The sequence below is a fragment of the Homarus americanus genome, unplaced genomic scaffold (genome assembly GCF_018991925.1).
Source record: "Homarus americanus isolate GMGI-L3 unplaced genomic scaffold, GMGI_Hamer_2.0 scaffold54095, whole genome shotgun sequence".
NCBI classification, from domain to species: Eukaryota; Metazoa; Arthropoda; class Malacostraca; order Decapoda; family Nephropidae; genus Homarus; species Homarus americanus.
Genome location: NW_024742051.1, coordinates 485,001 through 508,732, shown reverse-complemented (window position 1 = coordinate 508,732; position 23,732 = coordinate 485,001). Strand labels below are relative to the sequence as shown.

The following is a 23,732-nucleotide window of genomic DNA, read 5'->3' as shown; positions in this document are numbered from 1 at the left end:
TAACCTAACTAACAGGATATAATGGATCACTGTCCTTACATCTATCATAACCTAATCTATCCTATCTTAACCTAGTAATCTAACCTAAACTAACACTGTATAACACAACCTATCCTAACCTAACCTAACCTCTCCTAACCTAACATAATACTGTATAACACAACCTATCCTAACCAAAACTAAACTAACCCAACCTAACCTAACATAACCTATCCTTATAGACTTGAGTTAACAAACACTTGACAAACAAAATGGAAACAAATAACAAACAAGAGACTAACATTACCCAAAGCAAACAATAAACAAACAACAGTAAACAAAGGCAAAGAAATTACTCAATAAAATATTACCAAAAAAAAATAGAAACCATTTTGTATCTAAAAAAATAGCCCAGATAAATTTAAATAAAAGACATTATGCAAATTACATAAATCAATACTTTGGTGACCTTATTAGTTTAAAATAGCAATGATGACCTGACTAGCATAAAATAGCAATGATGACCCGACGAGTTTAAAATAGCAATGATAACCTATCATAAAATATACAATAGTAACTTAACACAAAACAACAATGATAACCTAAATAGCATTAAATAGCAATGACGAATAATAGATTTAAAAAGACGTCTGGTTAGAAATGAAAATAATGGTGATCTTGATAAATCTAATGGTGATCTTATGAGGACTAAAGCAGGGGGAAAATGGTGAGCTTACCTGTGTGTGTACCTGTAGATAAGACGGCAGGTAATGGAAAATAAACACTAATTAATATATACAGTAAACAACATGGTCGCCATCAACAAATGACAGTCATTTCATAATTACCTTTTGTGATTAAAGACGATAATTACTGTATTGACTTAAAATGAATAATGTAAAATAAAGAGAATTCAGAGATATTATTCATTATATACAGGGGTAATTATCTTTGTGTTTAATGAAGAATAATGAATGTGGTAATGATGATGATTTTTAAATTAGTGATATATATAAATTATCAATCTATTTTGTTTATTTTGTCAATGAATAAATGTACATGGGTGTGGAGTCTGATGAAGGTAATTATTCACTGACTCTTACTAATGAATAATGTTAAGGTTAGTGTGAGATAGAATGTGTTTCACCTTTGACTTCTGACCCAACCTTGACCTCTAACCTAACCTTGACCCCTGACCTAACCTTGACCCCTGACCCAACCTTGACCCCTGACCCAACCTTGACCCCTGACCCAACCTTGACCCCTGACCCAACCTTGACCCCTGACCCCCAGACACTAACCCTATCTCTGGGGGCACTGGTAGATCCTTCAGGAAACCTTCTTTGCCGAGGAGCCAGTAGGTGTTCATCTCGCCTTTGCCCTTGAGTTTGGTGAGTCCCCGGAACTCCAGGTGGTAGCCGCCCACGTCCCGCAGCACCGTCCACGTCTTCTCGCTCACGTGTATCCTCCAGGCCGATCCTGCGGGGGGGTGAGGAGGCTCGTGTACTCTAATGGGTGACGGACCAGGAGTGAGGTGATATAGGAGGCCATGTTGTTTTATTGTGGGTTATGATGGATACTGCTGCCGTTACTGTACTACCACTATTACTACTACTAACACCACCACCACGATTACTACTACCACTATTATTACTACTACTACCACCACCACCACCACCACCACTATTACTACCACCACCACCACTATTACTACTATCACTATTATTACTACTACCACCACCACCACCACCACCACTATTACTACTACCACTATTATTACTACTACTAATACTACTTAACTAATCTAACCACCCTATATAAAGTTAGAGTGTTTAATCATCAGATAAAATAAACTAAGATGTCTAATCGTTACATGACCCAAAACAATTAGACTCCTGTGTTACGTGATGACGGGAATTTATATATTAATGTACAGCTTTGTTAGAAAATTACCCATAATTCAGTGTTTTAGGATTGTCTGATGATTTGTTTTTAATTTACTTACATAAATTAAGTTTATTTCACCACGAGTCTTGGTATAAATCTCATGGTGTATTTGTGGGAAATTTTATCAAGAAGTGAATTTTCTTCCAGCAAAATTAGTAACGATAACAGTCAAGTGGGAGGAATATTTCACTAATAATTATAATATATTGTGTTGTATTATTATTCCCATGATACTTGATCCCTAATGTTTGTATTGTAATCTCCATTTTCTGTGTATTAATCCCTGCAAAGAATCATTCAGTACTTTCATTAAATTTGGATTAATGTTTGCTGTATTCATTCATCAGGTGTAATTAATCCATGTTAGTATTCATTCATCAGGTGTAATTAATCCATGTTTAGTATTCATTCATGTGTTATTAATCCATGTTTAGTATCATTCATCAGGTGTGTTAATAATCCATGTTTAGTAATCATTCATCAGGTGTTATTAATCCATGTTTAGTATTCATTCATCAGGTGTTATTAATCCATGTTTAGTATTCATTCATCAGGTGTTATTAATCCATGTTTAGTAATCATTCATCAGGTGTAATTAATCCATGTTTAGTATTCATTCATCAGGTGTTATTAATCCATGTTTAGTGTTCATACATCAGGTGTTATTAATCCATGTTTAGTATTCATTCATCAGGTGTTATTAATCCATGTTTAGTAATCATTCATCAGGTGTAATTAATCCATGTTTAGTATTCATTCATCAGGTGTTATTAATCCATGTTTAGTGTTCATACATCAGGTGTTATTAATCCATGTTTAGTATTCATTCATCAGTGTTATTAATCCATGTTTAGTAATCATTCATCAGGTGTTATTAATCCATGTTTAGTAATCATTCATCAGGTGTTATTAATCCATGTTTAGTGTTCATACATCAGGTGTTATTAATCCATGTTTAGTATTCATTCATCATGTTATTATCATTTTATAATCATTCATCAGGTGTTATTAATCATGTTTAGTATCATTCATCAGGTGTTATTAATCCATGTTTAGTATTCATTCATCAGGTGTTATTAATCCATTAATCCATGCTTAGTAATCATTCATCAGGTGTTATTAATCCATGTTTAGTAATCATTCATCAGGTGTCCATATTAATCCATGTAATTAGTATTCATTCATCAGGTGTGTAATTAATCCATGTTTAGTATTCATTCATCAGGTGTAATTAATCCATGTTTAGTATTCATACATCAGGTGTGTTATTAATTTATACCTTACCTGTCGACTCCATCCTCGAGGCGGTGTTGACAGTGTCCCCAAAGAGACAGTACCTCGGCATAGTCATCCCCACCACACCAGCACAACAAGGACCTGGGAACATGACACTACTTTAAGCTCCGTTCCTTTCCATTGAGGTTAAATAGCCACTTGGACTAAAAATATTTCCTAATAATGGCATTGTATTCCCTGGTATATTTCTCAACCTGTTTTGACCAATTATCTTTTTCATTAGAATTATATGGACTAGTAGATATTTGTTGGTACAGTATATAATGTCATAAATAGCACTCACCATTAGATGCTTAACTCCAGTAGGGTCCTTTACTTAACCTGGGTTACTAATCAATAACAGTAAATCAACAAGAATAAATGTATTAACTGGTTGATCAATATAACGAGAAATATATTACCTTTGGACTCCAACTAATAGGTATATCATAATTAACGGGAAATATATTACCTTTGGACTCCAACTAATAAGTGTATCATAATATACTACATGTTTGTGTTCCTGGAAGTATATTAAGTGAAAAAATGTACTGTACTGTATATCCAATGGTAGAACCTTATGGTATTGGAAGGGAAAAGGTTAGTCTAGTGGAGGAATTTTCACATGAAATTCACCAATAAAAATCCTGTTTACTACACGTTAAAATATAATGATCATTTAAGGTACTCGAAAAATAACTACTGTATATATCGGGGAATACCTTTACCTATAATAATCTACAGGTGTTGTTTACTAATTATCAAACTCTCTTTACCTGTGTGTATGCCGATCCTAAGCATGAGGGGGATGTTATGAAGGTGTCTGATCCTAAACTTGCCAGACAGGTGAAGGAGATCCAGTGCCATGGTGGCTATCTGAGAGGCGTGGTCATCAATCTTGGTTGGTACGCCGCCCACCACCATGTAAGCGTCGCCTATTGTCTCCACCTGTGTGTCATATGGCAGTGTTTAGTTTGGGATATGATTAGATGATTTCCCAGCTTATTTTACCTGAAGATTAGCCATTTCCCAGCTTATTTTACCTGAAGATTAGCCATTTCCCAGCTTATTTTACCTGAAGATTAGCCATTTCTCCAGCTTATTTTGCTCTAAGATTAGCTCACACCTAACTTATTTTACCTGAAGATTAAACCATTCCCAACCAATTTCCTCTTGTGGAGTTTCTGTAAACAGTATCAGTGGCTCAGTCTCCTTAAATACAAAGCTAATTAACAGATGTCACACTTTATTATCTTCTATAGAGTAAACATGTTACGTTTGGGGTTAGGTTCAAAGGAATGACGTAAATAGACAAAACCACAAATAGCAATCTGAACTACCTTAATGCTTTACCGTATACCTACACCAAACAACCCACCACTAACTTCTGCCTTTTACATTTCACTCCAAAAGCATCATTAGCACTGACACTAGGCAGTCTTTAAGGGGCTATTTCACACAGATACTCTAAAGTTTTGAGAGTACAACACGAGATGCTCCATCGTATGACTTGTGCTGATGTGGGAAAGGGCTCCCAAGTTAGCCACCATAGCCACCATCTGCTTATTGCGAATCACAAACCCGCGACTGGTAAGGGTCTACAGTATTCTTAACCCCTTGAGTACAATAACAACCCCTTAATTAGTTATGATGATTTAACCCCTTGAGTAAGATGACTTTTAATATTTACTTGGCTAACGTCAAGACAATTTTATTCAACTGAGGCGACCCGGTAAACAAGGGGTTAAAGTCATGTGATACTGTATTCACTTATACATATATACATACATAAATACATACAATACAAAGAGTAACTACCGGTATACTTATAAATGGCTAAACGATGTCATTTAACCTTATAAACATTGTAGTGGTTGATGGTGGAGTCAAATGCAGTGTAGAGGTCATTCAGCAGGTCAACCACTTCGAAGGGGGTGGAGTAGGCGGATATGCTGGTGAACCCCACAATGTCCGAGAAGTAGATGGTGACCTCGTCGAACTCCTCTGGTGCTACAGGCATTCCCAGTTTCAGCTGATCTGCCACGGAACTGCAAGAGACAATGAGGGAAATGATGGCCGCTCGAACAACGTATTTGAGAACTATACAGACACTTAACCTAACCTAACTAAACCTGACTTAACCTTATCTAGCCTAATCTTACCTAACCTAATCTGACCAAACTTTAACCTTATGTAACCTAACCTAATCTAACATTATGTATCCTAACCTAATCTAACCAAACTTTAACCATATGTAACCCTAACCTAATCTAACCAAACTTTAACCTTATATAACCTAACCTAATCTAACCAAACTTTAACCTTATATAACCTAACCTAATCTAACAAAACTTTATGTATATAACCTAACCTAATCTGACCAAACTTTAACCTTATGTAACCTAACCTAATCTAACATTATGTATCCTAACCTAATCTAACCAAACTTTAACCATATGTAACCTAATTTACCCTAACCTAACTTAATCTTTCTTAACCTAACTTACAGCGGCTTTACCTAACCTGACTAAACTTAATCTAAGATTCTGCTCTCTAGAAAAGCAGCAATCTGTCCTGCACTAAAACACCTTTAAATTATCTCATATAGGAATAGTTTTATATAATTTGGTCAAGATCTTCTACAGGTCTTTGGTAAATGGTGTGACAGACAGACAGACAGACAGACAGACAGACAGACAGACAGACACACAGAGACAGACAGACAGACAGACAGATGGATGGATAGACATTAAAGTTTTATTTAACATTTCACCATTTATCAATTTACAAGTCATTCGGGCAGTCGGTCACTTCATTGTTACTTTACCATGAGCTTTATTATCTTGTGTTATACCTGGATAAATCCCGCCATGTTTGATAGTGTCACAGAGGATAAACCCCTTCTCCTGTATGTCTCAGGCCAGGATTATAACCCATTTACCTGTCTAATAGAAGCCCCTTAACCAAACACCCTTTCTAACCATCATTAGCATCACACACACCTAAAACACACCACTATCTCACTTGGTATCACTGACCTACAACACAGGTAGGTAATAATGTTCCCAGTTAATTAACCTCCTCTCCCCCCCTTCTAATCACCTGGGCAACATTCTATTCAGTAGTTGTTCCGTCTTCTTCTTCTCAAGGTCCAGTTGTTCCGTCCTGTCCCTGATGAGTTCCTCCAGGTTGCTCGAGTATTTCTCCAACATCTGGAACATTGTGTCGACGATGTTCAGCCGCCTGCAACACCAACGATAAGTTAGTCCTTTGTAGTACAGTACAGTATCAATATAGTGTGTGCCAATTGTAAAGCATTCATAACACTAAGAACAACAATAAAAAGAATACAGTAATAATAATTAATAATAATAATAATAATAATACGTAATAATAATAATAAGTAATAATAATAATACTGTACTGTAATAATACTGTAATAAAACTTCTTCAGTACAAGTGCCATACAAGTTTACAATTGGATAGGCAAGTATATAAACTCTGCAGGTACTGTGAATAAAAGCAATACAGATATACAATGTACAGTACGTAAACTGTGGACCTAGAGTACAGTACAGTGTGCAGTTTGGGTACTCGGAACACATGTACAGCACGTGAACTGTGGACCTAGAGTACAGTACAGTGTGCAGTTTGGGTACTCGGAACACATGTACAGCACGTGAACTGTGGACCTAGAGTACAGTACAGTGTGCAGTTTGGGTACTCGGAACACATGTACAGCACGTAAACTGTGGACCTAGAGTACAGTACAGTGTGCAGTTTGGGTACTCGGAACACATGTACAGCACGTGAACTGTGGACCTAGAGTACAGTAACACATGCAGTTTGGGTACTCGGAACACATGTACAGCACGTAAACTGTGGACCTAGAGTACAGTACAGTGTGCAGTTTGGGTACTCGGAACACATGTCACAGGAAAATATAGCAAAGTTTTCGTGGTACGTACTAGGAAAAATGGCACAACAAATTTCACTTCGAGCTCACGAACCTCAAACGAGCCTATGTTTGAAGTTATCCAGTGTATTAGAGTTAAAGATGATGTTTGGTAACTTGCTATGTCACCTTTGTTTAGCCCTGACTTCCATTTATACACCCTGATCATATCGCCCCTCACTCTAAGTCTCTCGAGGGAGTGCAGATTAAGATGCTTTAACCTGTCTCTGTACTCAAGGTTCCTAATGCCTGGGATTACTCTTGTCATTCTCCTCTGAATTCTTTCTAGGGATTCTATATCCATTCTGTAGTACGGTGACCAGAACTGAACTGCGTAATCTCACAAGCGCAAGGTATAGTTTTAGGATGACCTCTCTAGTCTTGTACTAACACTCATTCCTTTCAAAGCTTTCTTTACTTCCTCTACTACCAGGTTGGTTGGGTACAGCCACCAAACTATCTGGCGTTCCATCCAGTGGCTCCAAGCTGACCATGCTGTTGTATCATCTCACATCATCAAAGAATCTCGTGGTGAGCAGCCCAGTTAGGCCATAAAGGAGTTTACAAGAACCTCCACACAAGGCTGAAGACCCTCTGCCAGTTAAAGGTAATAAATGTTTTCTGTTATGACGTTGATATAACTCTTAAGTAAGTTTCAGTCACAAATGCCAGAAAATTTTAGCGAAAACATGTCAATAAAAATTATTGTGCCATTTTTTCCTAGTCTGATGATTATGCCTTTTTTCCGATACCATATTTTCCTGTGCCATTTTTCCCTACATTCTACAGTTTCATATGAGCTTAGACAGTGTAGGTATAGCACAACATTGGTAAACAGAAAGGCAATTTGACCAAGGACAGTCTACAAAACTATCAGATATATATTTCCAAAGTAAATAATAATAACTTCTAAATCACATTAACTCTAGGTAAAAGAAAATGACTTATAAGCACTTTAATTAACAGTGAATGGATATAAACTCCCCACCTACCGGTAACAAGTCTAAAAGCATTCAATAAATAGATGGAATTCACTTGTAAATTTTCTAAGTCAATTTTCTAAGTCAAATCAAAATGTATAAGTGACTCCCAGGGGTCATGAATCACTTACCGACCCTGGTTGAGTTTCTTAAAGAGGTCATTAATCTGGTTGAAGTCTGGTCTCATGTCTGGCAGCTCAGCCCAACACTGTTTCATGATGTTGATGGCATCCGGAGGCGCTGCTCCCTTGGACACTGACGGCCGGATCATAGGGGGAGGCTTCTTGAGGCGGGCCAGGATCTCTGTAGGAGTGAGGTACTGGTGTGACTCTAGGTTGAGGAGAGGTACAACAGGTACAGACAGGTACAGACAGGTACAACTAGAGGTACAATGGCAGGTATAGTATGAAACAATAACACAATGGCTGAACCTCCTGACCGAAAGCAAAATGAATATAAAATTAACTACAGTATATAAAGCCAAAACTAATGTATAATATTTGGTTGTAGTGCTGACAATACAACTATAATTACTACATGGGAACCATTTATCTATAGACAGACAGATCACAAAACCATTAGTGACTGAGTTCATTAAATATGTATAAAGAACATGAGTGGAATTAGATTACTTTATAACTGATGTGGAAACTATTTATGTAAACACACTCCTAAAAGAATCTTCACGAGGGTCAGATAAATTTCAAAATGAACACTGCAGCTTCCCGTTCTCTCACAGGGTTGTCAAAATCCTTCAATGTTGTGTCGTTTTATCTCACACAAAATGGTAAGATATTTTTTGCAGTGTGTGTACAGCCACCCACAAAAGACCTGTTGCCTCTCCTCCTCAATCACAAAACCCAAGATTCAGACGCATAAATATGAAGCATTTATGGACAGAATAATGCATCACTGCTTTGGGTTCATGAATCTGAATCTCGGGGTTCATAGTTGAGGAAGAGAGGCAGCAGAAGCCTCCAACATACCCTGTGGTGTAAGCTGCACCATACAGTAAGGAGCACCTCGCACCACCACCTCCTGCATGATGATAGCGAAGGAGAACACATCCCCTGGCTGAGTCCCTTTTATCATAAGCGCTTCATCACGTAGTAGCTCCGGGGCCTTCCATAGGAGGTCTGTTGGAGATGACATGATGAAGATAATGACCTGTATAGCTGAGTCACTTACACCCAGAAACTTTATTTACAAGTACAGGATCATTTTCCTTATTCAAGAACCTTAAATTACTATATTTTAAGACGTGTAATTAACAGGAACTAAATATCAACAGGAATAAACTCTGATCATAAATGTTCTTCACAATGATTAGGTTATGTTATGTTATGTTATGTTATGTTATGTTATGTTATGTTATGTTATGTTATGCTGTTATGTTATGTTATGTTATGTTATGTTATGTTATGTTATGTTATGTTATGTTATATTATGTTATGCTGTTATGTTATGTTATGCTATGTTATGTTATGTTATGTTATGTTATGCTGTTATGTTATGTTATGTTATGTTATGTTATGTTATGTTATGTTATGTTATGCTATGCTATGTTATGTTATGTTATGTTATGTTATGTTATGTTATGTTATGTTATGTTGCGCGGCGTTATGTTGTGCGTTGCGTTATGCAAGGCGTTATGTTATGTTATGTTATGTTATGTTATGTTATGCTTATGTTATGCTTATGCTGCGCTATGTTGTTATGTTGCGTTATGCTATGTTATGTTGTTATGCTATGTTGTGTTGCAGTGTTATGTTGCGTTATGCTGCATATGTTATGTTATGCGGTTATGTTATGTTATGCGTTATGCTGCGTTATGCTATGCTATGCCATGTTATGTTATGCTAAAAGCGCGTTAGCGTTATGCGCTATGTTATGCTATGTTATGTTATGCTATGTTATGTTATGCTATGCTATGTTATGTTATGTTATGCTATGCTATGTTATGCTATGTTATGCTATGTTATGTTATGCTATGTTATGTTATGCTATGTTATGTTATGTTATGCTATGTTATGCTATGTTATGTTATGCTATGTTATATTATGCTATGTTATGTTATGCTATGTTATGTTATGCTATGCTATGTTATGTTATGTTATGTTATGTTATGCTATGTTATGCTATGTTATGTTATGTTATGCTATGTTATGTTATGCTATGTTATGTTATGCTATGTTATGTTATGCTATGCTAGTGCCAGGCAGGTTATGTTATGCGGTGTTGCGTTAAGCGCGTTATAAAGTTAAGCGTTATGTTATGTTATGTTATGTTGCGTTTATGCAAGCGGTTATGTTATGCCATGCCATGCTATGTTATGCTGGCGTTATGTTATGTTATGTTATGTTATGTTAGCGTTATGTTGCGTTATGCTGCGTTATGCCATGTTATAAAGCTATGTTATGGCTATGCTATGCTATGTTGTTATGTTATGCCATGGTTATGTTATGTTATGTTATGTTATGCTATGTTATGTTATGTTATGTTATGTTATGTTATGTTATGCTATGTTATGTTATGTTATGTTATGTTATGTTATGTTATGTTATGTTATGTTATGTTATGTTATGTTATGTTATGTTATGTTATGTTATGTTATGATCCGACTTTATTCCTGATGATTTTTGGTTCCTGTTTATTTCACGTTCTAAAATATAATAATTTAAGGTTCCTGAATAAAAAAAATATGACCCTGTGTAATAATCTCAGATATAAAGTGTGAAGTAGTGGTACGTTATAACTCAAGTGTGGAGATACAGATACTTAAAACCACTTAAATTACTTATAAAACTTTAAGTTAATTATATTAGGGATGTGAGGATACCTGATTGTGTCAAAGATGTGAGAAACATTACAACAAAACAAAGATGTACTCTGAGGTGTAACGGCCATATTATCTGGTCGGACTCAGGTGAGAAACAGTACCGCGGATGGGTTTGTTGGGGTAGGTGAGGTTCTGGTACTCGTAGATGCCAGGGAGACCGTAATCCGTCACCTTGAGTACCCAACGAGCGTCAATCACACAGTTACGGGAGGTGAGGCGGCCGTGATGTCTGAAGAGTGATCCGTGTAAGTACCTCATGCCCTGTAGGTGAAGGTGATGGGGTTAGGTTAGGTTATGGATAATCTATGTTAGGTTAGGTTAGGTTATGGAAGATCTATGTACTGTAAGGTTAGGTTAGGTTATATATATGTTTGGTTAGGTTAAGGATTCTACTCAGTCAGAGAGAGAGAGAGAGAGAGAGAGAGAGAGAGAGAGAGAGAGAGAGAGAGAGAGAGAGAGAGAGAGAGAGAGAGAGAGAGAGAGAGAGAGAGAGACACATACCCTAACAAGGTCAGTGAGGAGAGACAGCCTGAAGGACCAGTCGAGCTTGATATCCTCCTGTCTGATGATGTCTTCGAGTGACCTCCTGCTGCAGTAGTCAAACACCAGGCCGGGTCGTATGGGGTCACACAGCATCCCCTGGAACCCGTTGATGTTCTCGTGCCGCTGATCGCGCATCTGGGGGGAAGGTCGAGACACTGTAGGTCGTGTGATGTACCGAGTGTGGTGTGGGGTCAGATCCTCACAGGTTTGTACAGGGTGTATCATAGGTTGTGTACAATACTATACAGGGTGTCTCATAAATATGGCAGATAAATCAACAACACCCAGACAAAAGTTGGGTTAAAACAAAGGGTAAAGGGTTAAAACAAAGGGTAAGGAAGAAGTGCAAGACGTCAGAGGTCAAGACAAAGTGTACGGAAGAAGCACAAGAGGTCAGAGGTCAAGACAAAGGGTAGAGGAACAAGCATAAGAGGTCAAAGGTCAAGACAGGGTAAGGAACAAGCACAAGAGGTCAAAGGTCAAGACAAAGGGTAAGGAACAAGCACAAGAGGTCAAAGGTCAAGACAGGGTAAGGAACAAGCACAAGAGGTCAAAGGTCATGACAAAAAGGTGGAACAAGCACAAGAGGTCGAAGGTCAAGACAAAGGGTAAGGAACAAGCACAAGAGGTCGAAGGTCAAGACAGGGTAAGGAACAAGCACAAGAGGTCAAAGGTCAAGACAGGGTAAGGAACAAGCACAAGAGGTCGAAGGTCAAGACAAAGGGGAAGAACAAGCACAAGAGGTCAAAGGTCAAGACAAAGGGTAAGGAACAAGCACAAGAGGTCGAAGTCAAGGGTAAGGAACAAGCACAAGAGGTCAAAGGTCAAGACAAAGGGTAGAGAATCAAGACAAAGGGGAAGGAACAAGCACAAGAGGTCAAAGGTCAAGACAGGGTAAGGAACAAGCACAAGAGGTCAAAGGTCAAGACAAAGGGTAGAGAATCAAGACAAAGGGGAAGGAACAAGCACAAGAGGTCAAAGGTCAAGACAAAGGGTAGAGGGTCAACAAGAGCCGCCCACTGACCTGTTTAAGGAGGGTCATGGTCCTGTTCTTGACCTCGAAGTTGCCGGTAGGAACATAGAAGTACCTGAGGTGGACGAAGTCTCCCTGCAGGTCAGGTCAAAGGTCATTGGTGAGTTATCCAGAGGAGGAAAGTGTAGTGTATAACAGGGAAGGTGTTATGAGGGTTCTGGTAAATGAACAATGAAGAACATCCTGAGAACATGTTATAAAGATTATGATAACTGATGTCACACTTGAACGATGAAGAACACACTAAGAACATGTTATGAATAAAAGTGCTGTACCTCCAAGTCTACCATCTATCTATTCTATATATATCTATCTACTTATCTACCTATATATATATATTCTTATCTATTTATCTATCTATATATATATATCTACTTATCTATTTACTGTATCTATCTACTTATATGTTTTTCTATCTACTTATTGGGAGGCACTGGACTTGGAGGGAAAAAAAAAACGTTAAAGTAATGTTGAGAAAAACCAAATATTAAAGAAGGCCGCCGCAATATATAACCCTATTAAATATACCTGGGTTAATTTCAATAGAGATTCGTCAATATCCAATACTGTTACTGACCAAAGTGATCCTAATTAGGTACTTGAGGTATGTAAGAACCCGTAAGGTAACAGGTGTAATCTTTCATCTGTTGTTCCTTTCTTTATTTCTCTCCTCTTCTTCCTTTTACTCACATTATATTTCGCCTTTGCTTCTTCCCCATCTTTATTTGCCGCGTGGGATGCCGTGGAGAGGAGGGAGTCATGTGGGATGGGCCTATGTGTAGAGCTAAACGATCCACGTAGTAGATCCGGCCGCTCTCCCGTACCACCTGACCCAGGCTGGCAGGTTAACAAAGAGGAACCTCCAGTGTAAACATTCATCTGAGAGACCCCGGGGGTATATGTTATCTCAGGCCTCCCCCGGGTGACACAGATCAGGCCTCCCCCGGGTGACACAGATCAGGCCTCCCCCGGGTGACACAGATCAGGCCTCCCCCGGGTGACACAGATCAGGCCTCCCCCGGGTGACACAGTTTATCCTGGGTGTCATATTACAACCTGTGGGTTTTAATTCTTGTGGTTGTCAGACTTGGGGGACAATTTTTAAATACTGTCGTCACAACTACATAATATTTCTGATATTTGACCAAAAAATAGTGTCGGTATCACAAAAGTTTAAAAACTAATACAATTACTGTCATGAAAGTAATTTAATATCATAGTTTTGTGCAAAAATACTCAACAATTTCAACATCTATTCAGCTATTTCGTAATACACAAGAGTGAACTTTGATCCTAGATGCTAAATGTGAACAAGAACATGCAACATTTAGATCATATTTGTCATTCCTGTACACATAAGCGACTAAATAAACAAATAACAAATTAAGTGTACAAAAACAAACACTCGGACACCAATACTTCCGCCATAGTGTTTACCAGTCGTGTGTGGCGTATTAACAATAAACAAATTATTTTCCATGGATTAATTATACGTTATTTGATTTATGTCTGACCTGAGGCTAAAAAAAGAGAATTTACGATGGTCAAACACAACATATTGCCGGAGTTGTCTGTGAGGGAACCATTAATGACAGAGACAACGAGCCTAATTTAATACTCCCACTATATTTTCTACTTAAAATAGGTTAGGTTAGTTTATTTTCACGTCATTACCCAGAGAATATTCATTACTTATCTAACATTGCTCTACGATACTAATATACAGTTGAATTTAGGTAAATCTTAAATCTGGGCGACACTATATTGCAGTTTCTTTAACTGGAAAACCAAGATGGCGGAAACAAGGGATCATGAGTATAAGTAAAGAGGAAAATGGTTGTAAGAATATGTTGCATTATTGATATTTGTGTTTGTGTTTTTATTTGATTTTAGCTGAATAAAATCACTAATAAAGAGCATCTAGTGACTGTATTGAACTGATGACGTAAGAGTAACGGCCAGCCAATTAAAAATAAGTTAGCTATTCAAAAGACTTAGTAATTAATGATAAAAATATTGGTTTCTTTACAAGGCGACGGGACTCAAGCTTCAGTCCAATTATTTCTGTACATCTATAATATTTGTGTTATATAATGAGTTAATTAAATAATACTTATATATCTCAGGAACAGTAATTGAATATATAGACAATAATAAACGTGAATATATATTGGTAAATATATAAATTAAAAGGCAATTACTACGATTTTAATTATGTAAATATATAAACATCGATGAAAAATGTTTTTATACTTCAAATTGTCTATAAATGATTAACGTTAAATTATGTTAATGTAGGTTAATTTACATACATGAAATAGACAAATTATATATAAATTTTAATAACTATATACATTAGTGACTATTATAACACGTCATCTATATACATTATTCGAGCTGTATATTACGCTGTTTATATACTTAATAATAGGTGTTATTATTTACAGTTTTACACCTGTTTAGTGGGTGTGAGGAGAGATCATAAGGTAAGGGGAATACTGAAGTGTCTGTTTGTGTGTGTGTGTGTGTGTGTGTGTGTGTGTGTGTGTGTGTGTGTGTGTGTGTGTGTGTGTGTCAGAGAGAGAGAGAGAGAGTATCTCATGCCACACGACAACACCAGCAGCCAGGTCAGGTAGTCGAACAAAGCAACACGAACTAAACCCCGTAAATACTCAACCTAAACAATAAACAAACTACTAACTACATTCATCCCATCACCTTTAACAAATACCTAACTTATTTCTTATTACCATACAATGATTTAAATAAGCATAGCAGTCAAAAAACTTATTTAAAAGGTATCGTTTACAAAAATGGGGTCGAGGTTCCAATATTTTTTTTCCCGGGCGAGGGTAAAGATCTTGAGAAAATCACAAAGTCTTCTAAAAAAATCAAAACAAAATATACTCATGAGAAAATGGTGTTAAAAAATGGTCTTATATTTCTCACACACGGTCTCATAATTCCTCAGTCTTTTGTGAGTTTTTTACGTGTTTCTCATCCATTCTCAAAGATCATTTCTCATACTTTTTAAACTCGATTCACAATAAAAAAATAAAATAAAATAAAAACACGTGATCACAATAAATCTCACAATTTCTCTCTCACAATTCTCTCTCAGCTTCTCACAAAGTCTCATCTGCTCACAACAGCTCAAAAAGAGACAGAAACGATGCACAGACACAAACTATGGATCTGTATACGAGTCCCAGAAGCCGTGTTATATTTTGCCGCATGCACAAAATACCACATAGCGATGATACTAATATGTACACTGTATATGTATGTATATGTATGTATATGTATACTGTATATGCCCATAGAGGTTTGGTATAGTCATATATTACCAAATAACAAGGATTTCTATAATATACACACATACATCCTCGTGTTTACAAATTGGATGTACATGCAAAAAACGTACATACACACATGCACACACACTCTCACACACATATATTCATCCATACATCTATGTATATGGATTAAATACACACTTACATACATGCATACATACACTCATATATCCACATATGTATATTAATTAAACACACATGCAAACATACATACACCCATGTATATTGATTAAAACATACATACATACACACACACACACACACGTATCCCCATGAACATTACAAACAAATAAAACAGATTAAAACACCGCCAAGTAAACATAAACAAACACAAGAACAAAGGCGAGTGTTTATGACCCAAACAAACAAAAGGTCAACTTAATTTTACTGACCTGACCTGATGTGTGTTCCTCCTTTGTGGTCGTCGAGTGTTGACATGTACACACACACATACACAGACACACACAGACAGGCAGGCAGTTGGTCGATGTACAGACACACATACAGACTGGTAGACAGAGAAGGATATATATACATCAGATAGACAGACAGACAGACCGATAGATATATAGAGGAATAACTATCACAGACAGACAGAGGGGGGCATAACCTATCAGATAGACAGACAGACAGAGGGGCATAACCTATCAGATAGACAGACAGACAGATAGGCATACAGGGAGAGGGGCATACTTATCAGATTGGAAGATAAACAGACAGACATATAGACAGAGGCTGAGGCAATTGAACACACACAGACAGATTGACGCATACATATCTGACAGACAGACAGGCAGACAGAGTAGAGCATTCACATCCCACAGAGAGGGTGAGGAAGTTCAACAGACAGACAGACATATGTAAGCATGTACGTCAGACAGATAGAAAGACAGACAGACAGACGATGGATGGACACGGGTAAACTCTCACAGACAGATGAACTCAACAGACAGACATACACACACACAGGTACTCAAAGCTGGGGGTAGACATACGTACACAGACATACACAAAGCACAGGGTAAGCAGACATACAGACACACAAAGCGAGATATAAACAGACGTACACAGACAAACACCCAGACAGTTTAACACACACACAGACAGATATTAAGTCGTTCACAGACAGTTAAATAACACGTTGAAGTGGTACGTAAAGTCACACAGACAGACAGACAGACGGACGGACAGACATACCCTATATATGACGAAGATTGGAAAGTTTGTTTACATACGGGAAACAAACAAACAAACAAAGTGGAATGTAAACAAGAAAGATGAAGTAATGATGTGAAGCAAATTTTATTATTATTATTATTATTATTATTATTATTATTATTATTATTATTATTATTATTATCACCATTAAACTCTAGGGGTTTATTACATCACATTTCACTAACTCTGCCTAACTCTCAAATTGCTTTTAGCTCTTAAAGTGATTCCAATTATTCGCCCGTTTTAATACTTTAATCGTAAGTTAAGCTAATTTGACCTTAACAGCCAATAAGAGACAATTTAACCCAATTTAAAGGCTCGATGGAACGAACATATTATAATTATTAATCGGGGAAAGAATCTATATATACGTTCATAAATAATTTCTAAAACAATCTTCACTACTCTCACCACTCATAAGGCTCTATGGGTGACAGGACTAAATGACTTGACTGACAGACAAACTCACGGGAGCTTATGACGCATTACTGACTAACACCGAGGGGGATAATGCAGCCTTTAGCCTAGTCTGATTCCCATGACATATCGCATTGACAAAAATTAATCATATTATATTTCGCCTAAACTAAGCTCTATTTTAATTAATTCATTACGCCTCGGGTACTTGATAAATTAAATAGTTTAATGTATGATTGTGTTAGTAATTTTATAAGTAACGGTTTTATATTTCTGTTTAAAAGTAGATTGTGTTTTTTAAATGAATTTGTGCGTTTAAATAATTACGTAATTTTACACACGAAATACAATACAATATTTTGGATTAAATCTTTATATTAATTTTAATTTAATTACAATTTTGGTGTCAGAAAATATATTTATTGATAAATTATTACAAATATAGAAAAATTCAGCTTATATTAGTTCACGATATTTATATTTAGCGATACAATGATACGAACATTAATGTGGAAGAATAACTATTTATACTATTTTAATGGACTAAATCAACTATACGGAATTTTATTTATTTTTTTGATAAGTTTAATGTGAAATTATTTATCCAATTCAACAAGGTGAAAATTTTTGAACCATATTGAAGATAAAACCATTTACTATGATAACTATTTCAGCAGTGACTATTATATTTTTAATTAGTTACGTCGATATAAAAAGTATATTGTTTTTTATTAATATTTCGGTAAAATATAACCCCCATTACCTTATCAAATATCTAGGATTACCTTTTATATTTGGTGAATATTACGTGAACTGGATTTAATTTTCAACAGCATATCAGGGTCATGTTTTCTATAGCGGTTTTGTACAAAGATGAATAAATAATGAAAAAAAATCTATAGAGAAACTTTGTGTGTTTTGTTACTGATGAAAAATTATAAAGTGAAAAAGAAATAATGTTAAGAATTAGAAAATGGTTTGTGGTATAGAAAATAAGAGAGAATTAATAAAAAAAAGGTGAAAATGGATAAAATATTAGATACTCGTAATATAAGACAAAATACATTAAAAATATATAATGATCCTTTGTACGAGGAAAAAAATCTGATACAAAATAAAAATAGTTTAAAAAAAATAAGTTGGTTTAGTGAAGTAAAAAATATATATCATTTAAAGCTGAATGGTGAAAAAATTTGAATAAAATTTGCATAACGCTGACGGTGTAGTTAAGAAATGACAAAATGAATAATGATGAAATATTTAATGGCATTTTGAAAACTAGTTCGAAATTAACTTTAGAAAATACAGTGAGTTTTATTTCCCATTTTCCTTTTAGTGCGTAATGTTTGGGCTCACTGGTTCGGACGGTTAAAAACAAGATCTCAAAAATAGATTCGAACTAGAGACTCGAAACAAAAATATGAGAATTTATAGAGATTTGAAACTCCTAATCGAACCAAAAGATTCATAAGGAAAAAAAATAGGTGAAGCTGAGGTTTGAAACACATTCTGAGCACAGCAGTTTGTAGCCAAGGTTGTAGAGGTGGATAATCCAAGCGGAGGTTCGAAGCAGAGTCGTGAAGCATTGGTTAGGAACACATAATCGGAAGCAGAGGATCGACACACCGATAGACAGCTTCGAATGGATAAGTCCAGACGGAAAATAAAGTAAGTCTGATAACTGCACATTAACTAGGCGTGAAAATGTCTTGTAGGAGAGAAAATATGACACGAACACTCAGCAGACGAATGAAAAAAAAACGGGTTTGTAAACAGAATTTGACACAATAGAAAACGGAGGTACATAGAAGAAAACGGAGGTATTACAAAAAATTCACGAGGGAGGACACAAGAATTTCGACTAGACACGGAGATGTTTGTGGCGTAACACTGAGACAATGATAACATAGAGAAGAACTATATACACATACCAACACAGATAGAACACATCCTGCTATGCAGACAAAATCCCCCACCTTCCTGGCCGCGGTATCGGGTCGGGATGATAAGGTGAGGTCAGACGAGGTCAAGAGGATCTTGTAAGGACCTCGACTCATTTCCTTCTGACGGAGATGCTTCCTGAGGACAGCAAGAGGGGGTAATATTGTGTCCCCCCAGGAGGGAGAGGGGGGCTGGGGTGGGGGAGAGGGGACGGGGGAGTAAGGGAGGGCAGCTGGGGCGTGGAGGAAACACTGAGGTAGCCTGAGGATAAGGGGTAGGCTAAGGTGTGAGGGAGAGATAGGGGGGAGCTAGGGAGTGAAGGGGAGCTGGGGTAGCTCTTAGGGGTAACAAGAAGGAACTGGGGTGGTTCTGGGGTGACAAGAGAAGTATTTGTTTTGCTGGGGGACCGATGAAGTAAATGTTATGGTTCTGAGGTCAGTACGATAGGCAATAGAGACGTTCTGGGAATGAAAAGGTCATACTAGTCACAGTTCTAGGCAGCAAAGAAGAGGAAACTCGTGTAGTTCTGAAGGAAGGTGAAGATAGTTGTGGTTCTAGGGATAACAAGATACAGAATAGCTCCAGTTCTTGGGGCCACAGAAGATGAAATTCGTATAAGGTGAAAACAGATTTGGTTCTGGAGGCGTCAGAGTCAGAAAAGTTACAGTTCTATGAAGCACAGAGGACGAAATGCAAGTAATTCAAAGAAAATGTGAGGCAAAATAACAGTAATGGCTCTGGTGATGACAGGAGCGTATAAAATGATAGTAATTCTGAAACAAAGCTAAAATAATCTCGGTTTTAAGGACAACAGAAGAAGGAAAGGTTGTGGTTCTCAGGACCAGGAAAAGGTAAAGGATCAAGTTCCAGGAACCATTTGGACTTTGAGGGAGAGAAAATAACATTAAAAATCAAACCAATTATTTAGTAAACAAATAATTTGCTTAACTCAGGTTTACTTAGCTTCTAATTACTACTCAATAGTTCAGCTAATACCATAGTTAATTAGTTATAGTACAGATAGTTAAGTTACTAGTTTATTTAGGTGTTTTCTGAAGTCTGTTGCTGGATCTTGGTGAGTTAAGGTCATATTGAGGGTTGATATAGTTGGCGCGATATTATTGGAACCGTGTGTGTGTGTGTGACCCCCTAACCTGACCTCTTCAAGACAAGCCAAGGAAAGTGACTCAATCAACACTGACTCACACATTTAGCTTCTCACTGACTCACTGACCGATCCAGCAGCGACTGACTCACCTCTGAGGGGTTGTAGGGGGGGGGTGGGGGGTGAGGTGCATCAGTGACTCACCTCATCACAGCAGCAAAGCCACAGCAGGCAGCCAGCACGAACAGCAAACACAGGACAATCATCACGACGTATCCAGGAGCCAACCTCACTCCTGCCCAGAGAGGGTTGTTAGCGATGGTGTGTGTGTGTGTGTGTGTGTGTGTGATGGTGTGTGTGATGTGTGTGTGTGTGTGTGTGTGTGTGATGTGTGTGTGTGTGTGTGTGTGTGTGTGATGTGTGTGTGTGTGTGTGTGTGTGTGTGTGTGTGTGTGTGTGTGTGTGTGTGTGTGTATTTACTCACAAAATCTCTCTCTCTATCATTCTATTCCTCTCTATCTCTCTCTCACTGACTCACTATCCCTCTCTCTCTATCTCTCATCACTTACCAGCACTCATTCTCTCTCTCTCTCTCCCTCTCACCTCCCAGCACTCACTATCTCTCACTCTATCTCACTATCTCCAGCACCTACCAGCCACCACATAGCCACAGATAGCACTGTTACCACAATCTTGGTCTCGCGGTATAGGAGTGTCGTGGGACCAGTCTATCTCCCTGACCCTCACCACACTCCACTCGGATACCTGCAAAAGTCATTTAAAAACACATTATTGGAACATTTCGGGTATTTGGGGAAGATTTGGGGTATTTGGGGAGGATTTGGGGTATTTGGGGAGGATTTGGGGTATTTGGGGGAGATTTTAAGTATTTGGGGGAGATTTTAAGTATTTGGGGAAGATTTAAGACATTATTGGAACACGTGGAGTTTGTTAGACTTTATGTATCTTAATTAAAAGGGGTCTTTATTATTGGAACATGGTACTAACAACAATGCTAATTAAAAATATAGTTTGTTAAAGGGGATATGGATAAAAAGTAATGAAAGGAAAATAAGGAAAGGAAGAAGAGGAGGAAGGATAAATAAAGAAGAAAACGAAATATTATAATCCGTCCAATGACAACAAGATGACAGACAGAAGAAACTCACCTCCGAATATCCAACAGTATTATCCTTCAGTTCTAACACCGTCACCAGTTCCTGCGTCCTCGGGTGCCAATCCAACACTAAGAAGTCGAATCTACGTTCTCCAGAAGTCGACACGAATCCATCACCCCACAGAGCCGGGAAAAAAGTGGGTTTCTTGAGTTTCATCTCTATTATTTGGGATTTGTTAAGTCCCCCCTCCGTTTTCTTATGGCGGTTAAATCCGTTTTCTTTAATTCTCCTCGACCCGATAATGCTCTCTAGTTTCTTCTCAAAATCTCTACCTTGTCTCTCTGTGTCTAGCTTCTTCATCTCAAAGTAAAGTCTCTCCCTCTCTGCCTCATCCTCAGCTAGATAGAGATCTCCCTTCAGGTCTCTAATAAGGAGAGAAGAGATGGCATCACTCCGCGCCAAACGGGTAGATGGTAACCAATCATAGACGGCGGCTGGTCTGTGGTGGTTCCTATCTACCATCCTCACCCCATCCATTCTCTTCCATCTCTGTGCCCGGACGCTGCCATTCTGCCCACCTGTAGGCTTTAAATCTTCACTAGTGTAATTTTTCGCGCCATTGGACTTTCTGCGGAGGCGGAAAGTGCCGACGTTGGCTCTGAGGAGATGTGAAAGGAGACTGACGCTGTCGTATACAAGACGTGTCAACACCGCCTCGCTCTGCAGGGAGACACAGGGGAGTTAAGTATGGACACACACACACACACACACACACACACACACACACACACACACACACACACACAAATTAAATTCCCATACACTAATTTTCACCACCTTTTTTCACCTTCTACATCAACCAATAAATCACGTTAGGTTAGGTTAGGTTCCTCCGCCCACCTGACGATATCACTTCTTGGCAACACAGTGCAAAAAAAAAATTATCCTGTTGGCATTTGTCCACTTGGCATTTGTCCACTTGTAGGGTTGGAGGAGGTGGCTGGAGGGGTAGGGAGGAGGGGAGGAGGGGTAGGTTGTGGTGGAGGAGGGTGGGTTGGTGGAGGAGGAGGTAGGTTGTGGTGGAGGAGGGTAGGTTGTGGTGGAGGAGGGGTAGGTTGTGGTGGAGGAGGGGTAGGTTGTGGTGGAGGAGGGGTCGGTTGTGGTGGAGGAGGGGTAGGTTGTGGTGGAGGAAGGGTAGGGTTGTGGTGGAGGAGGGGTGGGTTGTGGTGGAGGAGGGGTCAGTTGTGGTGGAGGAGGGGTAGGTTGTGGTGGAGGAGGGGTAGGTTGTGGTGGAGGAGGGGTAGGTTGTGGTGGAGGAGGGGTAGGTTGTGGTGGAGGAGGGGTAGGTTGTGGTGGAGAGAGAGAGAGAGAACAAAACCAGAATCTAAGCTAGGAATATGAAAAAAACACAATAAATAAAAACGAAAACAGAAACCGTAAAAAAAAGCTAAAAGCAAAAAACAATAAAAAAGCTAAAAACTAAAACAATAAAAAAGCTAAAAAACAATAAAAAAGCTAAAAAAACAATAAAAAAGCTAAAAACAAAAAAGCTAAAAGCAATACCAAAAAAAGCTAAAAGCAAGGAAAAAAGCAAAGGCAATGTTTGCACTAGCCAGGCAGCGCATCAACAAAGAAAACCTGGAGGCGGCGGAGGGTAAACTAAAGTAAAATGTTTTAGAACGGCTTATTGTCGGACCTTCACGACCCCGAGGCTCCCCTGAGGAATAACCCCCCCCCCACCGGTTCATGTATAACTAAGTAGCTTCTGTGCTGAGGAAGATTGATACTGAGGAAGATTGATACTGAGGAAGATTATAACTGAAGAAGATTGATACTGAGGAAGATTATAACTGAGGAAGATTATAACTGAAGAAGATTGATACTGAGGAAGATTATAACTGAGGAAGATTATTAGTGAGGAAGATAATAACGGCTTATTCTGGGAGTATTTAATGAGAGATCTTTACTGAGGAAGATCTGCACTGAGAAAGATTATTCGAGTTATTATGTACTGGTGTTCTTTACT

The 23,732-nt window shown here is 37.9% G+C and overlaps 1 protein-coding gene across 2 annotated transcripts in view; it reads right to left on the bottom strand.

Annotated features, from left to right (window-relative positions):
• Positions 1-23,732, bottom strand: part of LOC121876461 — a 126,152-nt gene that overhangs the window by 1,757 nt on the left and 100,663 nt on the right. The window contains exons 7-22 of one of the 2 annotated variants that reach the window (XM_042381557.1): positions 21,758-22,426; positions 21,242-21,353; positions 20,793-20,883; positions 19,474-19,621; positions 13,242-13,388; positions 12,543-12,626; positions 11,477-11,653; positions 11,077-11,236; positions 9,123-9,272; positions 8,268-8,439; positions 6,304-6,444; positions 5,057-5,249; positions 3,978-4,149; positions 3,211-3,303; positions 1,281-1,458; positions 717-728 (exon numbers count right to left, since the gene is read on the bottom strand). In XM_042381557.1, coding sequence (XP_042237491.1) covers positions 717-728; positions 1,281-1,458; positions 3,211-3,303; positions 3,978-4,149; positions 5,057-5,249; positions 6,304-6,444; positions 8,268-8,439; positions 9,123-9,272; positions 11,077-11,236; positions 11,477-11,653; positions 12,543-12,626; positions 13,242-13,388; positions 19,474-19,621; positions 20,793-20,883; positions 21,242-21,353; positions 21,758-22,426 — 2,699 coding nt within the window. The remainder of the gene's footprint in view (positions 1-716; positions 729-1,280; positions 1,459-3,210; positions 3,304-3,977; positions 4,150-5,056; positions 5,250-6,303; positions 6,445-8,267; positions 8,440-9,122; positions 9,273-11,076; positions 11,237-11,476; positions 11,654-12,542; positions 12,627-13,241; positions 13,389-19,473; positions 19,622-20,792; positions 20,884-21,241; positions 21,354-21,757; positions 22,427-23,732) is intronic. The other variant, XM_042381558.1, reaches the window with a different exon arrangement.